Source organism: Fundulus heteroclitus, chromosome 12 (genome assembly GCF_011125445.2).
Source record: "Fundulus heteroclitus isolate FHET01 chromosome 12, MU-UCD_Fhet_4.1, whole genome shotgun sequence".
NCBI classification, from domain to species: Eukaryota; Metazoa; Chordata; class Actinopteri; order Cyprinodontiformes; family Fundulidae; genus Fundulus; species Fundulus heteroclitus.
Genome location: NC_046372.1, coordinates 22,609,451 through 22,633,625, shown reverse-complemented (window position 1 = coordinate 22,633,625; position 24,175 = coordinate 22,609,451). Strand labels below are relative to the sequence as shown.

At 40.0% G+C, this 24,175-nt stretch overlaps 1 protein-coding gene across 3 annotated transcripts in view; it reads right to left on the bottom strand.

Moving 5' to 3' along the window:
- The window catches only part of prdm6 (PR domain containing 6), a 100,628-nt gene that overhangs the window by 16,745 nt on the left and 59,708 nt on the right, over window positions 1–24,175 (bottom strand). For all 3 annotated transcript variants that reach the window (XM_036144287.1, XM_036144286.1, XM_036144285.1), the window contains exon 7: window positions 7,047–7,413. In XM_036144287.1, the coding sequence (XP_036000180.1) occupies window positions 7,047–7,413 (367 nt within the window). The remainder of the gene's footprint in view (window positions 1–7,046; window positions 7,414–24,175) is intronic.

Sequence of the window (24,175 nt, the reverse complement as noted above, 5' to 3'; positions counted from 1 at the left end):
ACAGGCGGTTTGTTGGTGTTTTTTCACCTGCAGGTCAGAGCCAGACCAGGGAAAACTGCCTAACTAGCTTATGTTTTGCTGGAAGATTTGATGATAAAAAGAGAGATAAAATGAGTAAAACCTCTGCAGGTTGAACCCTGAACCTGTTCAGGAGGTAAAACGTTCCTCAGCAGGGGAGGTTTTTCAGCGTCTCTGTTTATTCTGGACGGCCTCTGTGAACACGCGTGTGTTTGCCGCGCCGTGATGCGTGCCCATCGACCCGTGTGGAGTTCTGTCGGAGGACGCCGTCTGCGTCCGACCCGTATGAAGACGTTTTTCCCCTGAGACCAGCGGCTATAAATCACCGCTCGCCTCATCAATACTCAATCAATGAGACGAATATGCCGGATCAACACCCAGGCGGAGGTAAAAACGGCGTCTGAGGAGCAGGAAACTCGCGTCTTCTGTGGTTTTAGCCAACATCATGTCGGTTTTTAACTCCTGCTGAAAAGGATTCTCTCTTTCAGGCCTGATCCATGAAGCTGTGGAAGCAGAAAGTTCCCATAACGTCCTCGATAAAGCAGATAAACAAAAAGCCAATGTCATCCATGTGGCTCTGGGTGACTGGGAATCATGGGTAATGTAGTGTGAAAACCACACATTTATGATTTATTCATAAAATGTTTATCCTGAGAACATTTTAGCATTCATGTTTCTGGTGGTTGTTGCTTTTAGAAGAAGCGTGCAGCAAACCCGCCGGATCAGACGGAGGTAAATCAGAGCAGCGGCCGCATTAAACGTGTTTAAATCCGGCAACTTTTAAAGCAGCAGTGGACGTCTGCGTCCAGCAGGGCGGCACACATCTGTGTTTGGGTTAAATCCTAATACGTCTTCACTGCAAGGTGATAAATCTGCTCAACATCAACTGTTTAATAACACGGAGAAAGAGCCAGACACGCAAACACCGACTTATTTTTGTTCTGAGACTTTTCTCAGCTCAACACAGAAACCAGAAAGGGGCAGCAACGTTAACGTTTTAAGTCAATAAATCATTTATGGCTGGATTTTTACTAAATATTTATGCCGCCTGCTTACCCATAATACCCCACAGATGCAGAAGAAGTAATGGTTTTATAAAAGGTGCTCGTCTGAACCCAGAAAAGGTTCAGTTTGATTTTGTGAAGGAGTTTCTCTCCTCAAATCACAACCCAGGAATAAAAAGAGCAAAAAAATAATGTATTATCTAGACTCCGATTTCCTCAACAGAAAGTTCGATCTGTCAGGGCACATTTTAATATTTGTGAAAAAAAAAAACTAAATTACAACTTTTTCCCACCTAAAAATAAAGGCCCCTAAAATAATCGAGTTTTTTATGGTGTAAAATAACTCAGTTCAGGTTCAGCGTCTCCATTTTTTTTGTCCCGATGCTCAAAAATACATATCAAATCCCTTTTTTGTGATTTTTAACAGAGTAAAGTCTCACAGAGCAGAAATAGTAGTAACCTGTAGCAGTGACCTGATGATAGATTTCATATTAGGGCAAATAAGCAAATATTCGGATTGACTGATTATTGAAACAATCGTCAACTCATTTACTCATCAAATAATCGTTAACTGGAGGGTAAAGACTCTAAAACATTAACTGCACAGAAAGATTTCTCTACTCCTCAAGGGGCAGTTTTAGCTTCAACTGGTTCACATTCGGTGACAAAAAGAAATCTATTAAGCATCGTTTGCTCCAAGATTTTAATCAATAAGGGAAAAACAGTCAACAGATTGACAAATTAGTAAAACAATTGTTAGTTGCAGTCCTAGTTATGTTGTCTACCGCCGTGCCAAACATTTCTGATTCAGCAATGCTAAAAACAACTGTAAATATAGACTCTATAAACCACATTTTTACTCCTTTATTCTGTTTGTAAAGGTTTAAAATGGGGTTAGTTGGGCTGAAACAGCAGAGCCAGATTTACACACAGGTCTAAAGTTCTGATCCAAGAAGGCCCAAATGCAAAAAGAGTCTTATCCACTTTATTTAACTCTGATTCTATAGTTTTGATTCTTTGAATCTAAATTATTTTCTTTCTTTCTTTTTTTTTTTTTTTTTTTTTTTTTTTACACAAAATGTTTCATCCTAAAGCACAGAATGAATAAAATAAAAATGAATAGAAATGGATTTAATAAATCGCTGACCGGACCTTCCTGCAGCATCAGTTTTTTAATTTAGCTTCACTTTACTGTGACTCGGACGAAGCCCTCGGCGAGTTGATTGTTCATATCCGGCACCAATAAAAAGTTCAATAGAATAACAGTTTCCCTTCCTATTGCATTCTAACCATGTAGGTTAATATTACATCGTTACATCCTCCCAGCCAATCACAACGCAGACCCAGGAACCAAGCTCCGCCCCCTTTAGAGTTCAGAGAGCAGGTGTTCTTTTTTATTTTATAAAAACTTGTAGTTTTGGTAAAAAGTTGGTTGAATAAAGGGTTGAGTTTGAATTCAGTGTTTGTGTCTGTATCTAAAAATAGGTTGCTAAGCAACAGCATAAAAAGGTCTGCGCTTAAAATAAATGTTTTGAATTTATTGATAATTATCGATATCGGTCAACATGATTTCTATTTTATCGATATGCTAACCGGCACCATTTGTTTTCCAGCTGAGGTCTGATGGGTTTTCAAAGTGTTTCTTTAATTTTTTTACAGCAGTGCATAAATCAACACAAGCAGAACTTTTAACTGCTTGGAAATTATGATTGTTAAAAAATCTTTTAGATCACAGAAGTGGAAAAAAAGCTGGGAAACTTCAGCTCATTTTTCCACTCTCCATTTTCTGTTTTCCAGACCGAAGCCGATCCCTGAGGTTGTTACTGGAACAACGGCGCATAAAAATAGAACACAATAACATTTTTTAATCTGTATTTGTTGAGGTAAAAGCACATAAAAACACCTCGTTGGACGACACAACGCAATGACAGAAGAGACAGTTAATCCGTGTAAAGCGACGGTAAACTTTCTGTCCTCAGACATACTAATGTGATTATATTCATACACATACAGGCCTGATCCATAAACACCAGCAGGCAGCACAACGAGACGAGCGGACGGCCGATCAAAGCGCTTTGTAATAATAACCCGTTTGCCCCAAAAAAAAAAAAAGCTCTAATGGCTGTTTTAAACAGCAGCACAGTAAACACATCCATCACAGCAGCTGTGGGAATTAATTCAGTTCACCGCTGTGGTTTCACGCTGCATTGTTTCTGTAACATGTGAAGCCCAGCCGCAGCTAACCCACGTTCTCATTTCTCTTCCCCGGTTCATCACTCATCATCATCGCGGAGCTCAAACAGTGTCCGGCACCCCGACACCAGTTTAAAAGCCAATCAAAACGCACTTCCAAGGCCTCGCTGACACAAACAAACGGCTCCTCTCGTGATGGATTCTGGCCAAATGACACCGGGGGAAACGGCAACGGAGAAAAAGTTTGGAAAAAGAAACAGTCAGCAGAAAAAAAAACACAACAAACCTGAAAGAGATGGAGCCGGGGAGTTTTTTTTTTTTTTCTCTTACTGACATAAAGACCCATCCATCTTCAGCCGCTGATCAAGTAAACATCGATAAATATGTATGAAGGACAAGAGGCAGCGGAGAGAGGGAGACAAAACGGCCCTGAGGGCGGAATATAAAGATAATTAAGTCTCTGAGCAGAAATTTAAATATGACGAGTTATTTTCATCTGATTCCGACTCTTTTGTCTAATTTAGAGATAAACCAATCAGAAGGCTTTGGTCTATCTGAGGTCCAGTTTGGATTCCTCCTTAGAACTATAATAAAATAGAATAACACCATTCAAAGAGTCGTTTCCCTTTGTGCTGCGAGCAATCGTTATTCTGCGGCTCAGACACCAACAGCTGGAATTACTGTATTGACCGTAGCCTTTTATGCTAGCAGTTAGCACCACCAGCCTTCCTGTTATCCGCTCAAAGTCCCGCTCTCCTGCAGCGTAAATCAACAGCAGTTAAGTTTTGACACGTTGTAGGAAATCCGTTTTCTTAAATAGTTTTTGGTCTCAACCACTGAGCTATACTATACACTGGAGTGCTGATTTTGCCGAAAAACTGAAGTCACTGGCCGCCATCTTGCTACTCCCTACTCTCACAGAATCCCATAGGATTTGCTTGCAACAACAAGCAGTTTTCTGGTTGTGTGAAAATGTTTCACAGGTAATTCTACAGTCAGTGGATGTACTAACACTATCAACTATTAGGAAAGTAGGAGCTGAAATATTTTACATGTTATTCATATTAAATATATATATATATATATATATATATATATATATATATATATATATATATATATATATATATGCTTATGTGTATATGTATATATATATATATTTATACATATATGTAAATATATGTTTTTGTATATTGTTATTTATATATATATAAATGTTATACATATATATTTAAATGAATAAAATGCAAAATATTTCAGCACTTGACTTTCTCAGTACTTGATAGTTTTAGAATATAACATAAAAGTATATGGCATTTGACATTTTAAAAGTTTTAAGCCCCCCCAGAACATGAGAAAATCTTCATTATTCGATGCTGTAGCGCACATATTCCCTAGGTACTGGGGGGAAATAGGGAGTACCAATATGGCGGCTGGTGGCTTCAAAGCGACTCGTTCTAACAGCGGGCGATTAGCACTCCAGTGTATAATATAGTTCAGTGGTCTCAACTCAGCAACACCTTCTATAATGAAGAGTGTTAGAAGGTGAGTTCACTGATCGGAGAAAAGTTGGATTTTTGGGTTAGCGACCGGCTCGTCACCAGTCTGAAAGGGAACTGATCTGGGTCACCGGCCCATTTCCCGCCACATCTCTGGTTTATCAAAACTAAACTGACCTTCAGCAACCAGCCTACAGAAATCTGAGAGGTCCTCGATAACTTAAACATCTAGAGAACCTCCAGAACATTCTAGATTAGGGGATCCCCAAGAGGGAGTCGGGACCTCTTGGGGGTTTACGAGAGTGTTTGACGGTGATGTGCTAAACAGATTTTGCATTTCCTTCACTTTTTTGTACGAGTTCCTATAAAAATATGACTTCCTTTTTGTAATTTTACGTTATTTTGTAATATTATGACATTATTCTCACAATTCCCCCGCCCCCACCACCGTACACACACTGCAAAAGGGGGTCACCGGTCTCTGGCGCTGTTATTTAGGGGGTCCCAGTCTGAAAAGTTTAGGAGAGTCTATTCTTGATGACCACATCTTGGCCTAATAAAAAAAACAAAACAACTGGACTTTTTTTTTCCCGAAGTTTGAAGAAGTTTCGCTTCCCAACCAGAAAGATTTCTCAATTCAAATGTCTGGAGTAGTGAGGAGCTCCAAGCTTTATATTATGGCCCAACAAAGGCCTTGTTAAGGCTTAGATAACATGTAAATTAAACAGAAACTGGTCCCCCCCTTAGTAATGGGGAGTCGTTAGTGTCGTTATTGGCCTGGCTTACAGGAGCGATGTTTTGATCACCCATATGGAGGTGATGATTGGAAGGAATCAACCCTATAGCTGTGTTTTAAGTCTATGAGAGTCCTCCTCCTCTGTTTACGGTTGATTTTTCTCTCTTAACTCTTTTATAAACCCTGTTGGAGCGTTTCAGTACCGACTGACTCCATCAGAGCCGAACGTCGGGTTTTTATGCAGGTCCATTCAGGGATGGAGGTGCTGGTGGGCCTTCAGGCTGCAGGAATATGAGGGATAATGCAGCCTTGGAGCTGCAGGACTCGGTTCTGTTTGGCTTGTTCAGCTGAATTTTATCTGCTCCTCTATCCCATAAAACCTTCCTATTGACAGGCAGCCCCACATCGACCCCTCCTCCCCCCTCCATATCCAGCCCACATTTTTCTTCCCTATGAGTATTAGTTTATTGAATAAGTGGCATCTGTTTTCCTGGCCCGTCACCGTAAGGCGAGGTATTTCTCACTGACGCGCCGCCGTGATTTATACGCCGCTCTGACTCTCCCCACAAAAAACATAAAGCTAAGCAAAAAATTTCCAATACATCCTCTAACGCCAACACACATATAGATCTCATCTTCCTCCATCCATGCTGCACATAATTAACTTGGCAGATGTTATACAAACTCAAACACTTTTACGTTTTCTCCACTCGAGTCCACAGACTTCCACCCGGTGACACATAAACGTTGTGATGATGAGGAAACGAGAGTCATAAATTACGACAAAGTGTTCAGCTTCCTCTGATAAACTGAACCGTCAGCTCAGGTCGCATCTTTAATGTTTCTAAGGCACAGAATACACCAGGAAATAAAAGACACCCAACAGGTTTTACTGCCGAAGGAGCAGGAAAAAGGAGAATTATGCTGATTTAGCATCTTAGCACAAGAACAGAACACAAGCTTTTCTGATCTCTTGTCCATCATCTCCTGCTTTTTATCTTATTTCAGACGCTTGTATCCAGGATCTGATTCTTTCGGTCCTGATCCAGACCTCGTGTTCTGTTAGCTGTGACATCATCAGGGGAGGCAGATCATCCACTATTACCATCTAACATAGAAAGTACTCCTGGGTCAATGTGAGCTTCTGTGCTTTCTGTGTCTCTGCTCTGTCTTCTCTAAGCCCCAGTGGGTCGAGGCAGATGAGCGTTCACACTGAGCCTGGTTCTGGTTCTGCTGGAGGTTCTCCTCCCTGTTAAAGGGGAGTTTTCCTCTCCACTGTCGCTTCATGCATGCTCAGTATGAGGGATTGCTGCAAAGCCATCAACAATGCAGACGACTGTCCACTGTGGCTCTACGCTCTTTCAGGAGGAGTGAATGCTGCTTGGAGAGACTTGATGCAACCTGCTGGGTTTCCTTAGAGAGGAAACTTTCTGACCAACCTGGAGGATCTGATGGAATATGACTTTGGAAAGAGGCTTGAGATGATGTGCTGTGAATTGGAGCTATATAAATAAAATTTAATTGAATAAGCAACTCGGAAACCAGAGACTGGACCCAGCAGTGAATAGTAAACCTTTTAAACACAGACTTTCTCACCTGTCAGGATTCTGGGGACAGACGTGCATCTGCAGCAGGATCCTCTGGGTGAAGGTCTTGAAACACTGGCCACACTTCCACAGATGCCAGTCGCTGAACTCGCTGCTCAGCTGGCTGGTTGAGGTCGGGCTCGCCAGAACCCGCTGGTTCTTCGACCCCAGTTGGCCGAAACTGGAGTCGGACTGAACTCCGACCCCGACCTTGTCCAGCAGCGAGAAGCTCCGGGAGCAGGGGGCGTGGGGGAAGACCATGGACCGCAGCAGAGTGGCGGGCGGGGAGGAAGATGACGAAGGTTTGCTGTTTTTACTGAAGGACTGCAGGGACTCCTGTCTGGTCATGGCCTCCACTACTGTAGCTGGGATGTTTACTGTAAGAACAGATGAAACAGGAAGACGTTATGTTGGACAAAATAACCTGACATACTGTCAACAACTAGCTCTCCGTCTACAGGATGCTAAATAATAATACTAAAACCTTTTTATAAAACACGGCACTTGATTTGATAGCAGAAGATATAAAACAGTGTTCAGAGGGATGGCCGCCATAACGCCTCTGGTCATAGAAGCTCAGGAGATGTTTAGACCTGACATGCAGTATCCTCCAAAAACACAGAGGGGCAGTACTCAACTCAACCAGTGGAAAAGCCGTAAAATGAGAAGAAACGGTTGACGTCACACTTCCAAAATGGCCGCCCGCTGTTTTGTAAACAATCGTGATGTCATGATTTGGGCCTTCTTCCCCGTTTCAAGCTCCAATCTCCTCTCAGACGCCTCCCAGTCACTACTCTCCAGAATCAGCTCCACCTGTGATTATGGTCTGTCCATTCCTCCTAGATACACCTGCCTCTCACCGTCAGCACCAGAGCGTCTCATCAGTGGCTGCGTTGCACCGCCTGCTGATCATCACTAAGGGTCTAAACGTTTATCTGTCTGATTACTTTTATGTTACTTTTGAATGTATCATTTCCAGTGACTCATTTAGCCAAAGGGACATCGTAAGAAAACACACCTTTAAGGACAATGCCACGGAAACTTTTATTCAAGCTTACTCTGATACTTCAACCTTGGGCTGCAACTCAGTAGATGAACTAGCAGATAACTTTCATTCTAAAGTCTCAGACATCATTGACTGCATTGCTCCAGTTAAAGTGAAGGTTGTTTCCAGGAATAAAAAAAATCTTCTTGGAGAAATGCTTCAGCAGTTAGAAGTGAAAAAAGAGAGTGTCGAAAATGTGGAGAAAGAAAAGACTGCAGGTTCACTATGACATCTATAAAGGGAGACCTTACAGATATAACTTACAACTGAAAAATGCAAGAGAATCTTTCTTCTCTGAGATCATTAAGAAAAACATTAATAACGCTCGTGTCTTAGGTTAACAAATCCTCCTGTGTCCGTGGCTTCTGAACTCCACTCCACCAGGGCCTGCAATGAATTTGCTAACTTCTTTACAGAGAAAATGCTAAAGATCAGAGGATCAGTTTGTACATCTATATCAACTCTAGAACCAAAGCTGTATCCAACTAGAACTTATCCTGACAAAATGTCCCAATTCAGCCAAATAAACTACAAAAGCTTAGAGGAGATCATTCAGCAGCTAAGTTCCTCCTCCTGCTGCCTTGATGTTCTCCCCACAGCTTTCTTTAAGAAAGTTTTCTTCTGTCATAACATCTCTATAATATTTGCTTTTAGTTTCCATTTTCCCATGTTTCACAGATAAACTATCTTGCCCTCACCTGGTCCACTCCTGCCATCTGCATTCATCAGCCGGTACAACCGTTACCCGTCTGCCACCGCCTTCACTCCTGACAATAAACTTTTAAGTAAATAAACACTTTAACATCGACGTCTCTGCGTACAAGCATTACACGTGATGAATAGTTGGTGTATTTATGGCAGCTAGAGAAATAAACGGAGGGCTAGAGACGTGGAAGAAGACGGCATGTTCAGCCGTTTCAGACAGAAAGACGTGAAGACGGAGAAAACAGCCGGTCTGTAAAGCTCCTGGGGATACTTTTTTTAAAACAAAAGATTAAAAATATGTTCTTAACTAAATAAAAGCTGATGGCTTTATATACCGTGGGCTGTTATTTTAGACGTGATTTACGCTGCAGGCGATGAAAACAGGAATCAAAATCCTTGTTAGAACCCACAAAACGTGGCCAATTAACGCTCCGCTGAAAGTGTACCAGTGATTTGTGCAGCTCTGCTGTTTTCAGACACACAATAAGCAGCAACAGCAGAACATTTAACCGAGCTTCACACTGTTTCTTTCCTCAGCCCTGAAGCTCAGTGCTCCCATGATGGCTCCACCTCCACCACGGCTCTCCTGGACCACCTCAGGATGCAGCTACGCAACAGAAGACGCCACCAAACGTGCGCCATGCTACATGCACCAGGGCTATCTCTGCAAAGCGTGCTTCCTCCATGTTTACGATCTGAATTTATTCCACATGGGAGCTTTCTGCAACCCCAGTCAGTTTCAGCCACCATCAGTAACCTTCATCAGGTAATCAGAGAGTACAAAGGTGAGGCGCTAACCTGTGCAGAACTTCAGCTAAAACCATTCTTCCCTTTCCTCCCGTTCCCATGAGGCTGCACTTTGTTTTTAATGCGCCCCTAATGATCGTAATAGAGCTGCAACGTTCTGTCTGATTTTACTTTATGCTGCAGCAGGATTTTCATGCATAGTGAAGGTATTTATTTTTAATATTTCAGTAAGACCTGTCAGACAAAAACGACCTGGGATAAAGTTCAGAAAAACAAAATCCAACTTAACACAACCAACAGATTCATGAAAACATGTTCAATCGAAGATCCATGGGAAAAAATAAAGGGATTAAGAGAAATTAAATAATATTGGATTAAACTGGTGAAATGAAAGGAATTCCCAGCTGTTTAAATGAGGCTTTGTTGTTTTAAAGCCTCGTTAAAAACATCCAGACTGCTCAAAGCTCTCAGTTTGTCCCGTTCAGCTGGAAGACCCGGCTTGATACGTTCTCAGAAAATGTTCTGGGAATCAATGCTCTGGAGAAACCTGCTTTAAAAGTGTTCCGTGAGATTTTATAATAAATGTTTTGTTTTTTCCCCCATATTTTTAGATTGTAGCGGTTTTGGCCTTCAACTTTTCTGCTGATTCAGACTGAAGGGTTTCTGGATTCTCTTACTAATTTAATATGCTAACTAATTCTTTACAAAATGCCCACATTTGATTTATTTAGACTTTGACATTTCATTCTCAGAGAAATGTAGCCGAAACGTCCAGATGTAATCAGTGTGCGTTACTAAGCTGAACTCAGCCTGAACTTTATTACGGCTGCTTTGTGCGTTCATCCTTTCTGCCCTCTTAAGGTTTTATGCGCTCCACCTAATTGTATTTTTCCGGTTCTGTTTTTCTTTGCAGCGAGAAATCTCAACATAAATTCTGGCAAGATAAATAAATGTTGGCAGATAAGGAGCAAAGAGTGAGGAGGAAAGTGTTGCTGGTGAATCAAACAGTCAAGTAGGACAGAAAGGGAAAGAAGGCGTTTTAGAAAAGCGTGTAAATTAGATTTGGGGTGAAGCGGCTGATGCCAGCTGTCCTCACTCGACCCAAAAGTCGGCTGCTTTGTGTTCTGTGGTCCGACCGGCTGACAGATCTGGACTCCATAACCCTTCATCATGTTTGAATTGACATTAAGAGGTCTGTTTTTGCTTTAAATTACCGTGGATGGTTTTGGTTTTGATTCTGTAAAACTGGTTTGTTTGTGAAAACTTGGCATGTGGACTGGCTGCGACCCAAACGCTTGTTCTTTGACACCAGAGAGAGGCTTTTGTTTCCTATCATCATTAGTTTGATGATGACAACGATCCCAAACGTTGACCACCGTTGGTTTTTTTTTTTTACTTCCCTAAACGTAACCAGACATTGGCTGTGAAGCCTCAAACGGCTCATTGTGGATTATTTTTGGGATGCCTGGACAAATTGTTCTGAAGTGATTTAAATCGGACAACCTGGGGTCAGTTGACGCTCTGCGGTTTTGAAGATTCATCCCTGCTGCTGTTAACTGATAAACAGGGAATTATTAGATCTGTTGAATCTCAAAGCACAGATGAAGTCTTGGTTCTTTTTTCTCAAACGTTGATCAGACTTTGGCTGCTTCTCTGCCTCCAGCAGAGAACTTCAGCTGTCTCGGTTTACTTGATGAATGATGCAGAAACATGGGAGGACGGCGAGGTCAGGGTTAGGGCTGGACAGTTAATCACATTTGCAATATAATCACTTTTTTTTTAAAAAGGCAATTTCCAAATCGCAGAGGTCTGCAGTTTTTGGCTACGCAGCAATGAAAGGATCAGACGCGTCCTTTAGGCGTCGTTAACGTGTTTAAAGTTGGTTTGCTCCACATGGAAGAGAGTTTCAGCAGTGAGATAATCTCATTTTATTACTTGTTTTAGAGTTTATATAATCAGATTTTTTTACCAGAAGCTTTCAGGAATCTCACAATAGCATTAAGTCTAATTCATAGATATGTTTGTTTGCTGGTTGCACTTTAGCTATTCTCTTGCATAAACATATTCTGATTAATAAACAACAGCTTAATTTCTTATGTTAAACAGTCCTCGTTCACAAACATCTGTATCTGTATGGAGATTTTTGTTGCTTGTGGTTAATGCAGATAAAGAAAAGTCAAAATCAAATCCCAGTTACGGTTGAAATAAATCGCAATTTTGAATTTTTGGCAAAAATCGCACAGCCCTAGTCAGGGTTCAGTCTGCAGCAACGAAGGTGCTGCACCAGCCTGTCATGGTGAACCTGACATGATTTACCCGTCCACCTTCCTTCCAATGCTCTGCCACCATCATGAATATAGATCATGACAGAAAGCTTCAGAGCCAAGGAGAAGAGCTCCACCGTCCAGCAGCGACACAGAGCAGCTTCTCCTTTAGAGCTGAAATCAGCCGAGGAGATTAAAAGCTTCTGACCAGGAAGTGGAAGCTGGAGGAACTGTGTCTGCTTCTATCCAAAAAAGGTTAAAAAATAAAACAGCTGGACTTCTGTTGAAGACGTTTAGCTTCCCATCCAGGAAGCTTTCTCAATTCAAAATGTCTGAGAGAACTTCCTGGATGTGAAGCTAAACATCTTCAGCTTCACAACAGAAGTCCAGTTTTATTTTTTCACCTTTTATGAATCGATCATGACCTGGATGAATCTTCACCGATCTTTTCTTCTGGCTTGGGAACGGTGTGGGAGCCGGACAGAAAAGCCGGGGACTAGTTTCATACCACAGGGAGCGCCGATGTTATGCATGTTCATCCTTTTACAACAGTTGGTTTATTATCCTCTTTGATTTCTTACATCTACATTTTCTGCAGACGGAGGTGAAAACGGTTGACACACGGTGGAGAACATGGAGAAGGTTGTAGAGAAGCCTCCTCCCTACTGCTGTCTGCGCCGTATCGCTTCACTCATGGCTTCATAACCATTTTCCATCCTTCATCCGTTCACCTCTGCCATCAGGCCACCAGGCCTCATTGATCCTCTAATAACCTTATGAGGAGATAATTACACCATTTGTAAGTTGCCCGACGGCACTATCGACGGCCGCGTTTGGCGCCGCTCGCCCTCACTTAATTCATTTTCCTACAAACGTTGTATATGGAAAAAATGCGAGTCAATATGTTTTGGGCTGTGCATGAAATGCATCATCAGAATGGGAGAATTATGCAGATGGAGTTTGCAACACTGCAGCGTCTGGGATTTCTTTCTTTCTGGACGCGAGTTCTCCTCCTGAAGGGTGTGACGCCAACGCAAACCGACTCCTTCCTTCAAGATCGGATCAAAGTTTACGAGGAACTCTGTAGAAAAAATGATTCACAGCTGCACAGAGAACAGGGAGAAGATCCACATTGTTGTTCCTCAAGGACAAAACAGGACGAGGTTTCTACCTCAGACCCCCAAAGGTTGAATTATAACTTAAATTAATAATCAAAGTATTGTTTGTAACTGCAACAGTAACGGCCGAAAATAAGTATTTGTCAAAAAGAACGTTTTGGATCTTAACTATGCTATAAAAACAATGTTTCTATGAATGTTTCAATATAAAATGCATTTTTTTTAATCTAATAAAATTTTAAGATAAGTCAAATAGATTAAAAACATCTTAGAGATTGAGCTTTTATACCGTTAAACACTAAATTATTCATTAACTTGACTAATGTGTGTATAATGTGTGTGTTTTTAAATTTTATTGTTCTTGTGACAATGACAATAAAGTTTTCATTCAAATCTGATACTCAATGTGCCGTAGATTTAAATACAAATAGAGTAATTGATTTGTTTGACTAATTTAAAGCAAAAGAGCACGTCTGAAATGATTCACTCCCAAAGAAAATGATGAAATTTTGTAGGAAAATTCAAGGTTTTCCACCATTTTAAACAGTTTAATGTCATGAGGAACCATAAATCTAATAATTAACTGAGAATCTGCTGGGTTTTCAGACAATGAGACATAATTAAAGTAAACGACTTCATGAAGAAAGAAGACAACATCCAGCGGTCTGCAGAGGAACCAGGTCTCATGTCAGCAGGACCCAAAACACACGAAGATATTTATGTTTCAGAGTCCCGACTACAATCTGATGGAGAACATGTGGAGGGATTAAAATTACACAAATGGAAAAGAAGCCTTTTAACCTCAACGCTACACCAGAGGAAACGTGTAAAACTCTGCAGAGATGAGAACGGTCATCAATAAAGGCTTTTCTGTAACAAAAAAAGAGGTTGAATATTTCTGGACCCCGCCTCTCGCCCAGAGACCTCTAGATGTAGGCACAACTCGCCTCTTCATGTTTCTATCCCTGAAGCTCCTCGTTTGTGATTAAAATACATGAAAAACTGCTTTTCTCAGCAATCAGTAAAAAGTACACAAAGTTAAAAGCTGTGCTGCTCTCAGATCAGCACAGTGGAAAGGATCACAGCTAGAACATCCTGAATCAGCAAAGAAAATCATCACTGACTGCAAATTAAAACATGATCAACTCACAGACTGATTTACCAGAATATAAAACATGTAGATGTTTACTTTGGGTGAAATAGCTTTGGCTCACAGGCCTTGGATAGAAAAGTGTGAATCAAACCTGTTTTACACTGTTGTGGAAAAGCCTTGTGTATTTAAAAACTGATTTTCTTTTACAATTTTTCTCATTCCAAAACCTACAATCAACAAATATCTATTTAGTGACCAGCAGGAAGCCAACGCTGATGTTGTTTCACATTTGTTGTAAAAGACAAGCAGCAACATTTTACACCAACTGTAAAGAAAAAAAGGAGAGTCCAATTATTTTTCTAAAGCTGCAGTTAAAGATTTTTTTTTCTTATCAAAAAAAATCCCAAGAAAACATCTAAATGGGAGCAACAAGAAAGTAATTTCTACTGAACATGTTTGTTGTTAAACAGCCATTTTCAGGGATTCTCAGTGAAAACCGTCAAAGCTACTTAAAATACGCATTAAATAATGAAAACCACCGGTTCAGTTTGGTGAGATTTGACATCATAAATACGCTGGAAACAGAGCGTAGATGTCCAGCTTCCTTTGGTCTAATCAAAACGTGTTTTCTCTTCAGTAGTTTTGTTTCCATGTTGGTGTAAAGTTCACTAAACCGACGACTTGACTGTCTCCTACGTGGGACCTACAGTAGGCGGTGTTCTAATCAAAGTTTATTTATTAAGCACTTTTCAACAGTCCATATGGTGCACAAAGTGCTTCACAGGCTAATTTACAAATAAAGAAATACTGAGACAAAATAGATCAAATATAAAAATGTATATGAAAATAACAGGATAAAAAGAGATAAAAACTAAAAAGTGCACAACAGCACAATTCAGAACAATTTTAAGAGCTATGTAGAAAATAAAACCCCAAAATAACCAAAAATTATCCACAGTAGAACAGCTAGGAGTGAAGTTTACTGGAAGGCGTCCTGAAGGTGACCAAGGCCCGGTGGAAATCAACCCGTCACCGTTAAACCTCTGAGCCACCAAGCCAGGGAGCAACGCTGTAGTAACACTCAGCATATAAGCGGTTAACCGGCTTTATGGCTCATTAGGCTGAAGCAACGAAAGGCGCTGATGTCCGACCCTCGTCTGACGCGTAAAGCTTCACATCCATAAAGATCCTCTCCACATCTTCTGCAGTTTCAGCTTTGCAGCTTAAACGTCACGTCTTTGTGAGGCCGGCTCAGATGGTGACTTAGGGATGTCTGCAGGGAAGCTCATCTTTGCTGAGATGCTGGAGAACTGTTTTATGAAAATACAGCGGAGTGCCAAGCTTTATACTACCGAAACTGGTCCACTCCTCTCTAACTGGACCAGTTTCGGTCCAATCTGCTGGCTTAATGGCTTAAACGACCGCCCACGACCTGTTTCGGTTGAATTTGCATGTTATCTAAGCCATTGCAAGGCCTTTGTTTGGGCAGTAATATAAAGCTTGGTACTTCACATTACTCCAGACTTTTTGAATTGAGAAAGCTTCCTGGAGAGGAAGCGAAACGTCTTCAACTACAAAAAACAAGTCCAGTTGCTTTGTTTTTTATTTTTTTGGAAAGACCATGACCTGGATGACTGACTCGTTTTTATAAATACCTGGCTGTGTGTGTACAAGGCCTTAATCTGAGTTTCTGGATTCGTACCAAATCTTTCTGTCCTATTTTTCTGTCTCCGCTACCAGGTAGATCTCGTTGGGATTGTATCTGTTGTTCTACGTCAATAATTGTCTAGATCTCTAGAAGAACAAACGTTGTCAAGATTCTCTGGACTCGTTTTGGTATTGTCACCCTGCCCGTCTATTTGGCTTAAAAAATATCCAGACTTCTGCGTTTCTTAACCTGCTATCTGACATTTAGATCCATTAATCCTTCCCTGTGAACATCTTCCTCTGTAGTTTGCTACTTGCTAATTAGCACGAGCTTAAAACTAGCTAGCTTTTCTGAAAAACCTTTTTGGTTTGACGCCCATTCACATCCTAAAAACACAACGGCCATTTGGGTGAAAGTAAATTATTAAATTATTAGTTTTTTTACTTTTTTTTTTGGAATGACCATGACCTGGATGACTGAGAATCTTCACCAACATATTGCACGCCAATTTGGGAAAGACACCCTTGGAGTAGTGCGTGAGTATGAGAAATTACTTAGAAAACTTGTAGATTATAGGACCTGTTTCGGTTGAATTTGCATGTTATCTAAGCCATTACAAGGCATTATTGGGCAGTAGTATAAAGCTTGGTACTCATCATTACTCCAGACTTTTTGAATTGAATGAGAGAAAGCGAATCTACGGAAAAGAAGTCCAGTTGTTTTGTTTTTTACTTTATTTTTTTTAAGAGAAATGGAACTGGACAAATAACTCAACCAGAATTGTAAAAAAAATTGTCATACTCTTTTAAAGTTCTCTAAATCTGTCTGGATCTTTGTATGCTGTACATTAGCTAGCCAATAAATAAATAAAAAAAGTAAGACTGAGCTTCATTCTCCACCTTTCTACAATTTGTATCAAGGAAGACGGTTTTCATATCTGGAAAACTATTTCACAGCTGAAAAATGTAACTCGTCAGCAACTGTTCCAGTCTAAAAATCGGGTCAACAATAAAGAAATTGGGATAAACAGAAAAAATGTTGCAATAATTGGTGATGATATTTTTTGATTTTCACTATTTATCGGATTTTTAGGAAGGTTTGTTTGGTTCCGAGTCTTCCTATCAAGTCTTTACACCAACAAACCGTTACTGACAAGACAATTAAAGGACAGCTGAGAGGCTTTGACTTTTATTATCTTAAGTAGAGCAGTTGAGACGTCTGTAACTTTCCATGCAGCGATTTGACTAAAGATGCTGATAGTCTACAGCAGGGCCATTATCTGGGAATTATGATGTTTTCCTTCATCGTTATTTAGCAAAAACAAACCCAGTAGTTAAACTGACAACTTGCTTTATTCACTGTTGGACGCACAGTTCAGATTACTGCCCAGGCTTTCTTTCTAATCAATGATCCTACCATCAACAGTTCACATTTTATCTAATCAATACAGACAATTATAACAATATTATAATTAATATTTCACAAAAGAACAGACGTGGCGGCTCTTTCTCTAACCAACGTTTCCCTCTTTTCCTTTTTGTCCACAGATCTTCATCTGATGTACATATGAGAACGTTTTTTAACGGCTATGATGAGGATAAACCTCCAGGAAGACGAGGTGGAGGAGGAATAGTGTGAGCAGAAAAGAGCAGCAGGAGAGGAGGAAATGAGCTGAGAGTGAATTTCTTGCTCCTTCTTTGTGCACATGTTGTTGTTGTTAGCGGTCCGCTGGGCTGTGGAGCGTCAAGCCGACAGGCTCTGATTGGATGGAACGTCTTTCAGTAAACAGCCGCATGATGTGAGTTTGCTTCATGGTTTTTTTCTTTTCTGGGTTACTGACGGCTACAAATATAAGAGTGGTGGGTAGATTTTAATCAAATGTCATGATTTCCAAAATAGGTGAATCTCAGCTTTAACAGTGAGCGGCTTGTAGATGTTTTGATGAAATCCAGACAACAAGTTTAATAAAATGTTGCGTTTAAACATCTCTACCATTCTTTAAATCAAATATTTTGGTCTTACAGTTACTCTGTAAAATTAAAAGGGCTTCATAGATGTTCTTGAAAAGTTACCTCACTGCTGCACAGTGGTGCAGCTGCTACTGCATGGAGTCTGTTGGTTCTCACCAGGTACTCTGGCTTCCTCCAACAATGCAAAAACCAACAAACTCTGAGGTTAATTGGTTAATTGCCCTTAGACATGTGTGTGTGCATGGTTGTTTGTCTTTAATGTCTCTGTGTCGTCCTCTGATGGACAAAGACCCCGCCTGGATGAATAATGCTTAAAGCACTCCTGCAGCAAGTAGAGTAATCCGAATCTAAGAGGTGCAAAGTCAGGTTATAATTGGCTATTTGTTATGAACAGTCTTTCATATAGACAACGTTTTATTTTTACTCAGGGCCAATACTGCCTTAAAATGAGCCTAAAATGTCAAACAGTCAAAAAAGGATTTAGGCCCAATAAGGCAGTGGTCCCAAATGTTTCTTGCACCAAAGATTGGTTTAATGCCAGACAATATTTAAGGTGGCAGATAAATACAATAAAATGATATGACCAGCATAAAAACTGGGGTATTTACCCAAAGTTTCCGGTCTGCGCATTAATTTGCCTTTCTCTCATTGCAACAATCCTGACATAATGTTAAGCCTGCCATTGTGGCGCAGCTTTAAAATATGAAGCTCAGAGTCAGTGAACAGCGTTTTAGAGCTGGTCTGAGATCTGTCAATCCTAAATGCAGACTCAGCATCCTAGAGAGCAAAGAGATGCTCCGATTTCTATGCTCAACAAACTAGAAACATTTTACAATGACTAACGTGTTCACTTCGTCTCATGAAGGAGCTCCTAATTCAAATTACTTGGAAGTAGACTCAGCATTATAAAATCTTGAAATAACATTAATCCTTTTTAACCCCCATCTCCTAAAAAAAAACTCCTCCAAAAAAACAACACTTCAATTTCTTTGTTAACATGGTTTTGAATAAGAAAAATATACTTCAGAGATGCAACAGTGGAAAAAAACATTGGCACAAAATGTGTGAAAGTGTCATTTAAAATCATAAACATTGCTGCTTCTCTCAATATTTCATTCTCAATAGCTAGTTTTAAATGGACTAAAGTAATCGGACTAAATGGCCGATTAGAATAATAAAGTGTCATGTAAAGAAGCCAATCGGAATATTGTGATCGGATTAAACTCAATCCAAAAATTTGAAATCAAAAAATTCTATACAAAAATTGTAATCTGAATGAGAGGGCTGGTTTATGCCGACTGATAATCTGATCAACGTTAATATAAACGCTTGTCAGGCTCAAGTTATTCCAAATGTGGCAAACTGACCCGAGTGCACATGTGCGCGCGACGTAAATGTAACGTATTTCCGCGTTGGTGAGAGGCGGAACTACGTCAGCAAGCAAAACTGTCGGGGTTCCAGATAAAACCTTTTTGTTAGAAAAAATAAAAAGCTTAAAATAGTTGCTTACTCAGTAATGTTTCAATTGTAATTAGAACTTCCTGCAAGTCCAGTCTGGGCGCCTGGAAGACAAACAAACTCGCATAGAACTGCTTTGTTTGCTCTGTTGTTGTTGTTCAGCAAAGACGGAAGTACTTCTTCTTCTGTGTTTTTTCTTTTTTTTTTTTTTAGGAGAACGCTTGCGTGGTTCTATTCTGAATACAGCCAGGTGCATATACACGCACATTATAGTCGGATTAATTGATTGTGTGCCAATATAAACGTCAAATCCGATTATTTAATTCAAATACATTTTAATCCAATCGTGAATGTTTTTGCATGTAAACATGGTAAAAAACTGTAAATCCCATGCAGTTCACTAAGGTGGTTTCTCTGAAATGATTCGGGTGTCTGTCGATAAATAGTGTTGTTGCCAACTATTTTGCAACTTTTTCTGGAGCTTTCTTATTGAAAGTTTCTCCCACTTTCCTACATCATCTCTCTGTTAGGCATCACCGCCTCCTCTGCGCCACCTATTTCTTGCAAAACCTGTATGCGCTCTTTAGGGCTGGACGATAATTTAATGTCAATATATATCAATGATAGAAAAAAGGGTCAACAAAAAGTTCAATAGAATAACAGTTTTCCTTCCTTATGCATTCTAAACATGTAGGTTAATATTACATCATTACATCCTCCCAGCCAATCACAACGCAGACCCAGGAACCAAGCTCCACCCCCTTCAGAGAGTTCAGAGAGCACACATTCCTTTTTTAAAAATTTGCAGTTTTGGTAAAAAGTTTGTTTAAAAAAGGAGCGAGTTTGAAATCAGTGTTTGTGTCTTTATCTAAAAATAGGTTGCTAAGCAACAGTATAAAATGGTCAGGGCTGCACTTAAAATGCATGTTTTGAATTTGTTGATAATTATCAACATCATCACATATATCTATGTTTTTTTTTTCAATATCGTCCAGCCCTAGTGCTGCTACTTATTCTGTAGCTGCTTTGTCGCAGCGTTCACTGTGGTGCCCTCTAGTGTTGGGATGTCTGAAGCTTGTACATTAGCCGAATTTTATCTCTAAAGCCAAAGCCAAAAAAAGAAGTTGAGATACTCGTAAGTCACGGTACCGCTGTATTTTCTATCCCTGTCAATGTTATGTTCGGCTGGGTGGTTAAAGGACACAACAATGCTGTTCTTGACTCTCCAGTGTCACATTTTTAAGGCACATTTATCCATAGATCCTCCAATCAGCAGATAACGACGCCAACCCAAGAACAATGCAAAAACTAAATGCAGTTAGTAGCAAAGTGTCTTTCATTAAGCCCAGAGTTTCTGGTTTTCATTTGGTACAAAACATCTAATCTAATTTAACTTAATGGGGACGTGCACAAACTTTTGTTCACTGCAGGCCGACCCGATGCGTTGTACATCTCTTTGTGTGTTTTACTTTGAACTCTGGACTAAACGTTTTCTCGTGGACAGAGATGATTTGAAATCAGCCTAAAGTTGGAATCGTTGACAGTTTTCATTAAGTCCGGTTTTGAGTTGTTTTTACTTGTTGACGTCTTACACATCTCAAACTCTGACAGCAAGGACATCAACGTCAAAAGGCAGATGACTCGTATTTAGAGCCACATGAAAACAAGTGGATTTCCTTTTGTAAGACAGAAAATCAACTCTGTAACAGAAACACAGAAACGGTACAACTTAGATGCTTCAAACTAACCACGCAGTAAAAAAAACACAATAAGGTAATTTCATACAGTGAGTTAATACAGTTATGTTGATGGTCCTAAACTTATATAATAATGAAAATGGTAAACAGCAGCTAAGTTCTGCTAATTAGAGCAGGAGTTTAGATCAGAGGCAAAGACAGAGCGAGCAGCAATGAGCACAGAAACATAGACCTGCTTCCTGTTTGGTTCATTAAGAAGGTAGAAGGAAAATAAACTCCTCGTTAAAAACAAAATGGCAGCACCACACAACGCCTGCCAAACACAGAGGTGGAGGAGGTTTTGCCACAGGACTTGAGCAACTCGCAGTCACCGACTATAAGATGGTTACTACGGCTGTATAATTTTCCCAAAAATAAAAAAGTGTGATATATTTCAGCCATAATTTAGACTTTTCTCTGCATAAACCACAAGAAACAAAAATGGCCTGTAGATAAAGATAAACAAGGACTATTAAAAACAAAAAAATTAACTGTTTTTATTAATCAGAATATTATTACCCAGGAGAATAGTTTATGTTGGACATCAACACTGGTTGGACATAAAGTGCAATCAACCAACAGGTCTATGTATTAAACAGTTTGACTGGTAATTAATGCTATAGAGAGATTCCTGAAAGTTTCTGGTAAAAAAAGTATTGATTATATAAACTCTAAAACAAATAATAAAATTAGATTATCTCACTGCTGCGACTCTCTTCCATGTGGAGCAAACCCACTTTAAACATTTTACCGACACCTAAAGGACGTGTCTGATGCATTAATTGTTACATAGCCAAAAACTGCAGACCTCTGCGATTTGGAAATTGCGTTTATTAAAACTGTGATTATATTGCAAATGGGATTAATTGTGCAGCTCTACTGTATACCGAAGTATCCTGGATTATCAGCAGGACAATGATCCCAAACAGCAGAAAACAGATCTACTAAGGCGCGAGATTAATGAGATAAATAAATGGAATAAAAGTCATTAATAATATCTGCTGCCATGTGTGGCTTTGCAGTGATGCCAGTAATAAAGGCAGTTAAAGCCACTGCAGGCAAATGTGACCCAAATCAGATTTTTTTGCAGGTCAAGTGACCCGGTCAGACGTTTTAGAACCAGTGAGAATTCTCAGTTCTGGCCCAAATTTTGATCAAGTCACATTTGAGCCGCTTCCATATGTGGTCCTGAATCCGATTCGTATCGGATCTTTTTGAATGTGACTCCAGTGGGAACCACCAAGGTGGATTTAACGGGTCTGAGCGCTGCTCAGTGGAGGGACGGCGAGGTTTTAGACCTTAGGAAAACCTCTAATGAAGGCGATTCGTATAGGAACCGTTGGGTTTAGGGACGTAGCGTTTGGTCGTAAAAAACTTGTGTACAATCCTGCACACGGAGGACTTTGTGATGCTGAAGAGGTTTTCACTCAACCCATTGTATCACATTTCAACAGGGCGGCGTGTCGTAACCTGGCCCTGTTGCAAAGCGATAAAACCTTTGGAGTCGAGATGAGAGGCGCAGATATTATTAACAAAGTTGCCCTCGACTTCCTAAATTTATGAATGAACTCTGAAGTTGTTAAAAGCCCTTCCCCACCAGTCCTGACTTCATCTCCGCAGCCACACAGACTTCTGTTTAATCAAAACTTTGTAAAATGCCAAAGATTTAACTTTCTTTTTATTTCCCCCTCAGTACAATAAATGGCTTCTGGATACTTTAATCCATAAAATATGTTTCTTTCATGTTTCCTGGACCAAAGCGGCCTGCATGAAGTCATTATTATTATTCCTTTGCGCATGCGTGTCAGTTTGGAGCTGAAGACAGTCAGACATTTCAAAGTAATGGGAATTGACCATTAAGACCTGCAGTGGGAACATAGCATTAAATGCACTAAATCAGATCAGTTAGCATTTACTCTTTCGCAGCAATCATCAGTATTAAATAAATAGCGTTTATGCATTTGAATCATTGCAGGAACTCTTCTTCTTGCCCCTAATAGAAAAGGACATAGTTCCCTGTAACATTGGAACGTCAGATGTTTGTTTGTGTGCCCGTGATTATGTTTACAGAGGATGCCACAGTCCTGCCATGATGAACAATGTCATGTAAAAGAGTTGTTCTGTCTGTAATACGAAGCAGCTTGTGGCCAAACGTCTCTAATTTGCAATCAGCACGATCTCATTTCAACACGACTCTGTAAAAGACGAGTCCCTAATTCAATTCATTTCAGTTTAGATTCCACAGATTAAAACCTTCTTCAGCTCCTTTTTCCGCTGGAGTTTTTCTTTCTAAATAATTATGTAAGAAAGAAAGAAAAAGGCAAAGTTTGTTTTCCGCCTGCAGGGAGTTATTCTGTAAGATGTACAAGAAAACATGTTTGAATGAGATGAATATAAACAAGCTGACTGAGCAGAAAACTGGGGGATAGCTAAACAAAACCAGAGAAGAGAAGAAGAGACAGAGAGGAAGGAAGGAAAAAAAGGAGAGCAAAGGATGAATGGAGAAAAAAGGACTGATAAAAAGAAGGTTGAATAAAGACAGAAATATTAAAACCAGTCTCAGTTATTTCACTGAAGAGACTTTAGCTAAAAACCAGAAGATATGGGATGCTTAATACTCTAACTTTATATATAAAAGTGACAAAGACAGGAGTCTATGTTGTCCTCAATGTTTTTGGTGCTTCAATATTTATTTTCTGTTTCCTTCAGAAAACTGAAAATCAAAATAATGAAAAATTGAAGATACAGTTAAGGCACTTGTCCATCTGTCCAAAAGCAAACTAGAGGAAGTAATTCATGGTATTATTACCTCCGTCCTCTCTGATTGCAATACGGTTATCCTCTCTCTGGACAATAAGTCTCTTAATAATCCTGCTGTGTTTCATCTATCGGCTCTGCAGCACCTGAACGTACCGTCTGCTTCCCTCAGATCAGTGGACCGACCGGCTGCTGCTGCTGCTTGGTGGTTCCACTAACGATGTGAACTGAGAGGCTGCATGGCTTTTTCTGTTGCGTCTCCTAAACTTCTGAACTCTTTAAATTTGCACTTCAGGGACGATCCTCCGCTGACAGTTTTTAAATCTCATTTGAATCTCATCACTTTTACTCAAACGCCTTTTATCCAATATCAGATTCTGTTTCTTTTATTTTATTTACTATACTTGTTTCATTTGTCTTCATTAATAATCTAACGATGTTGCATGGTAAATAAGTCTGTGCAAAGTAATTTATTCCAGTGTTCGTTCTTTTGCCCCAATTTGTCTAATTCTCTCTGAAGTACTGGATATTAACTTCTGGTTCAAATCCCAACTGATGCCGATCCATTATTCCCGTGTTACCGTTGATCCCAGAATGA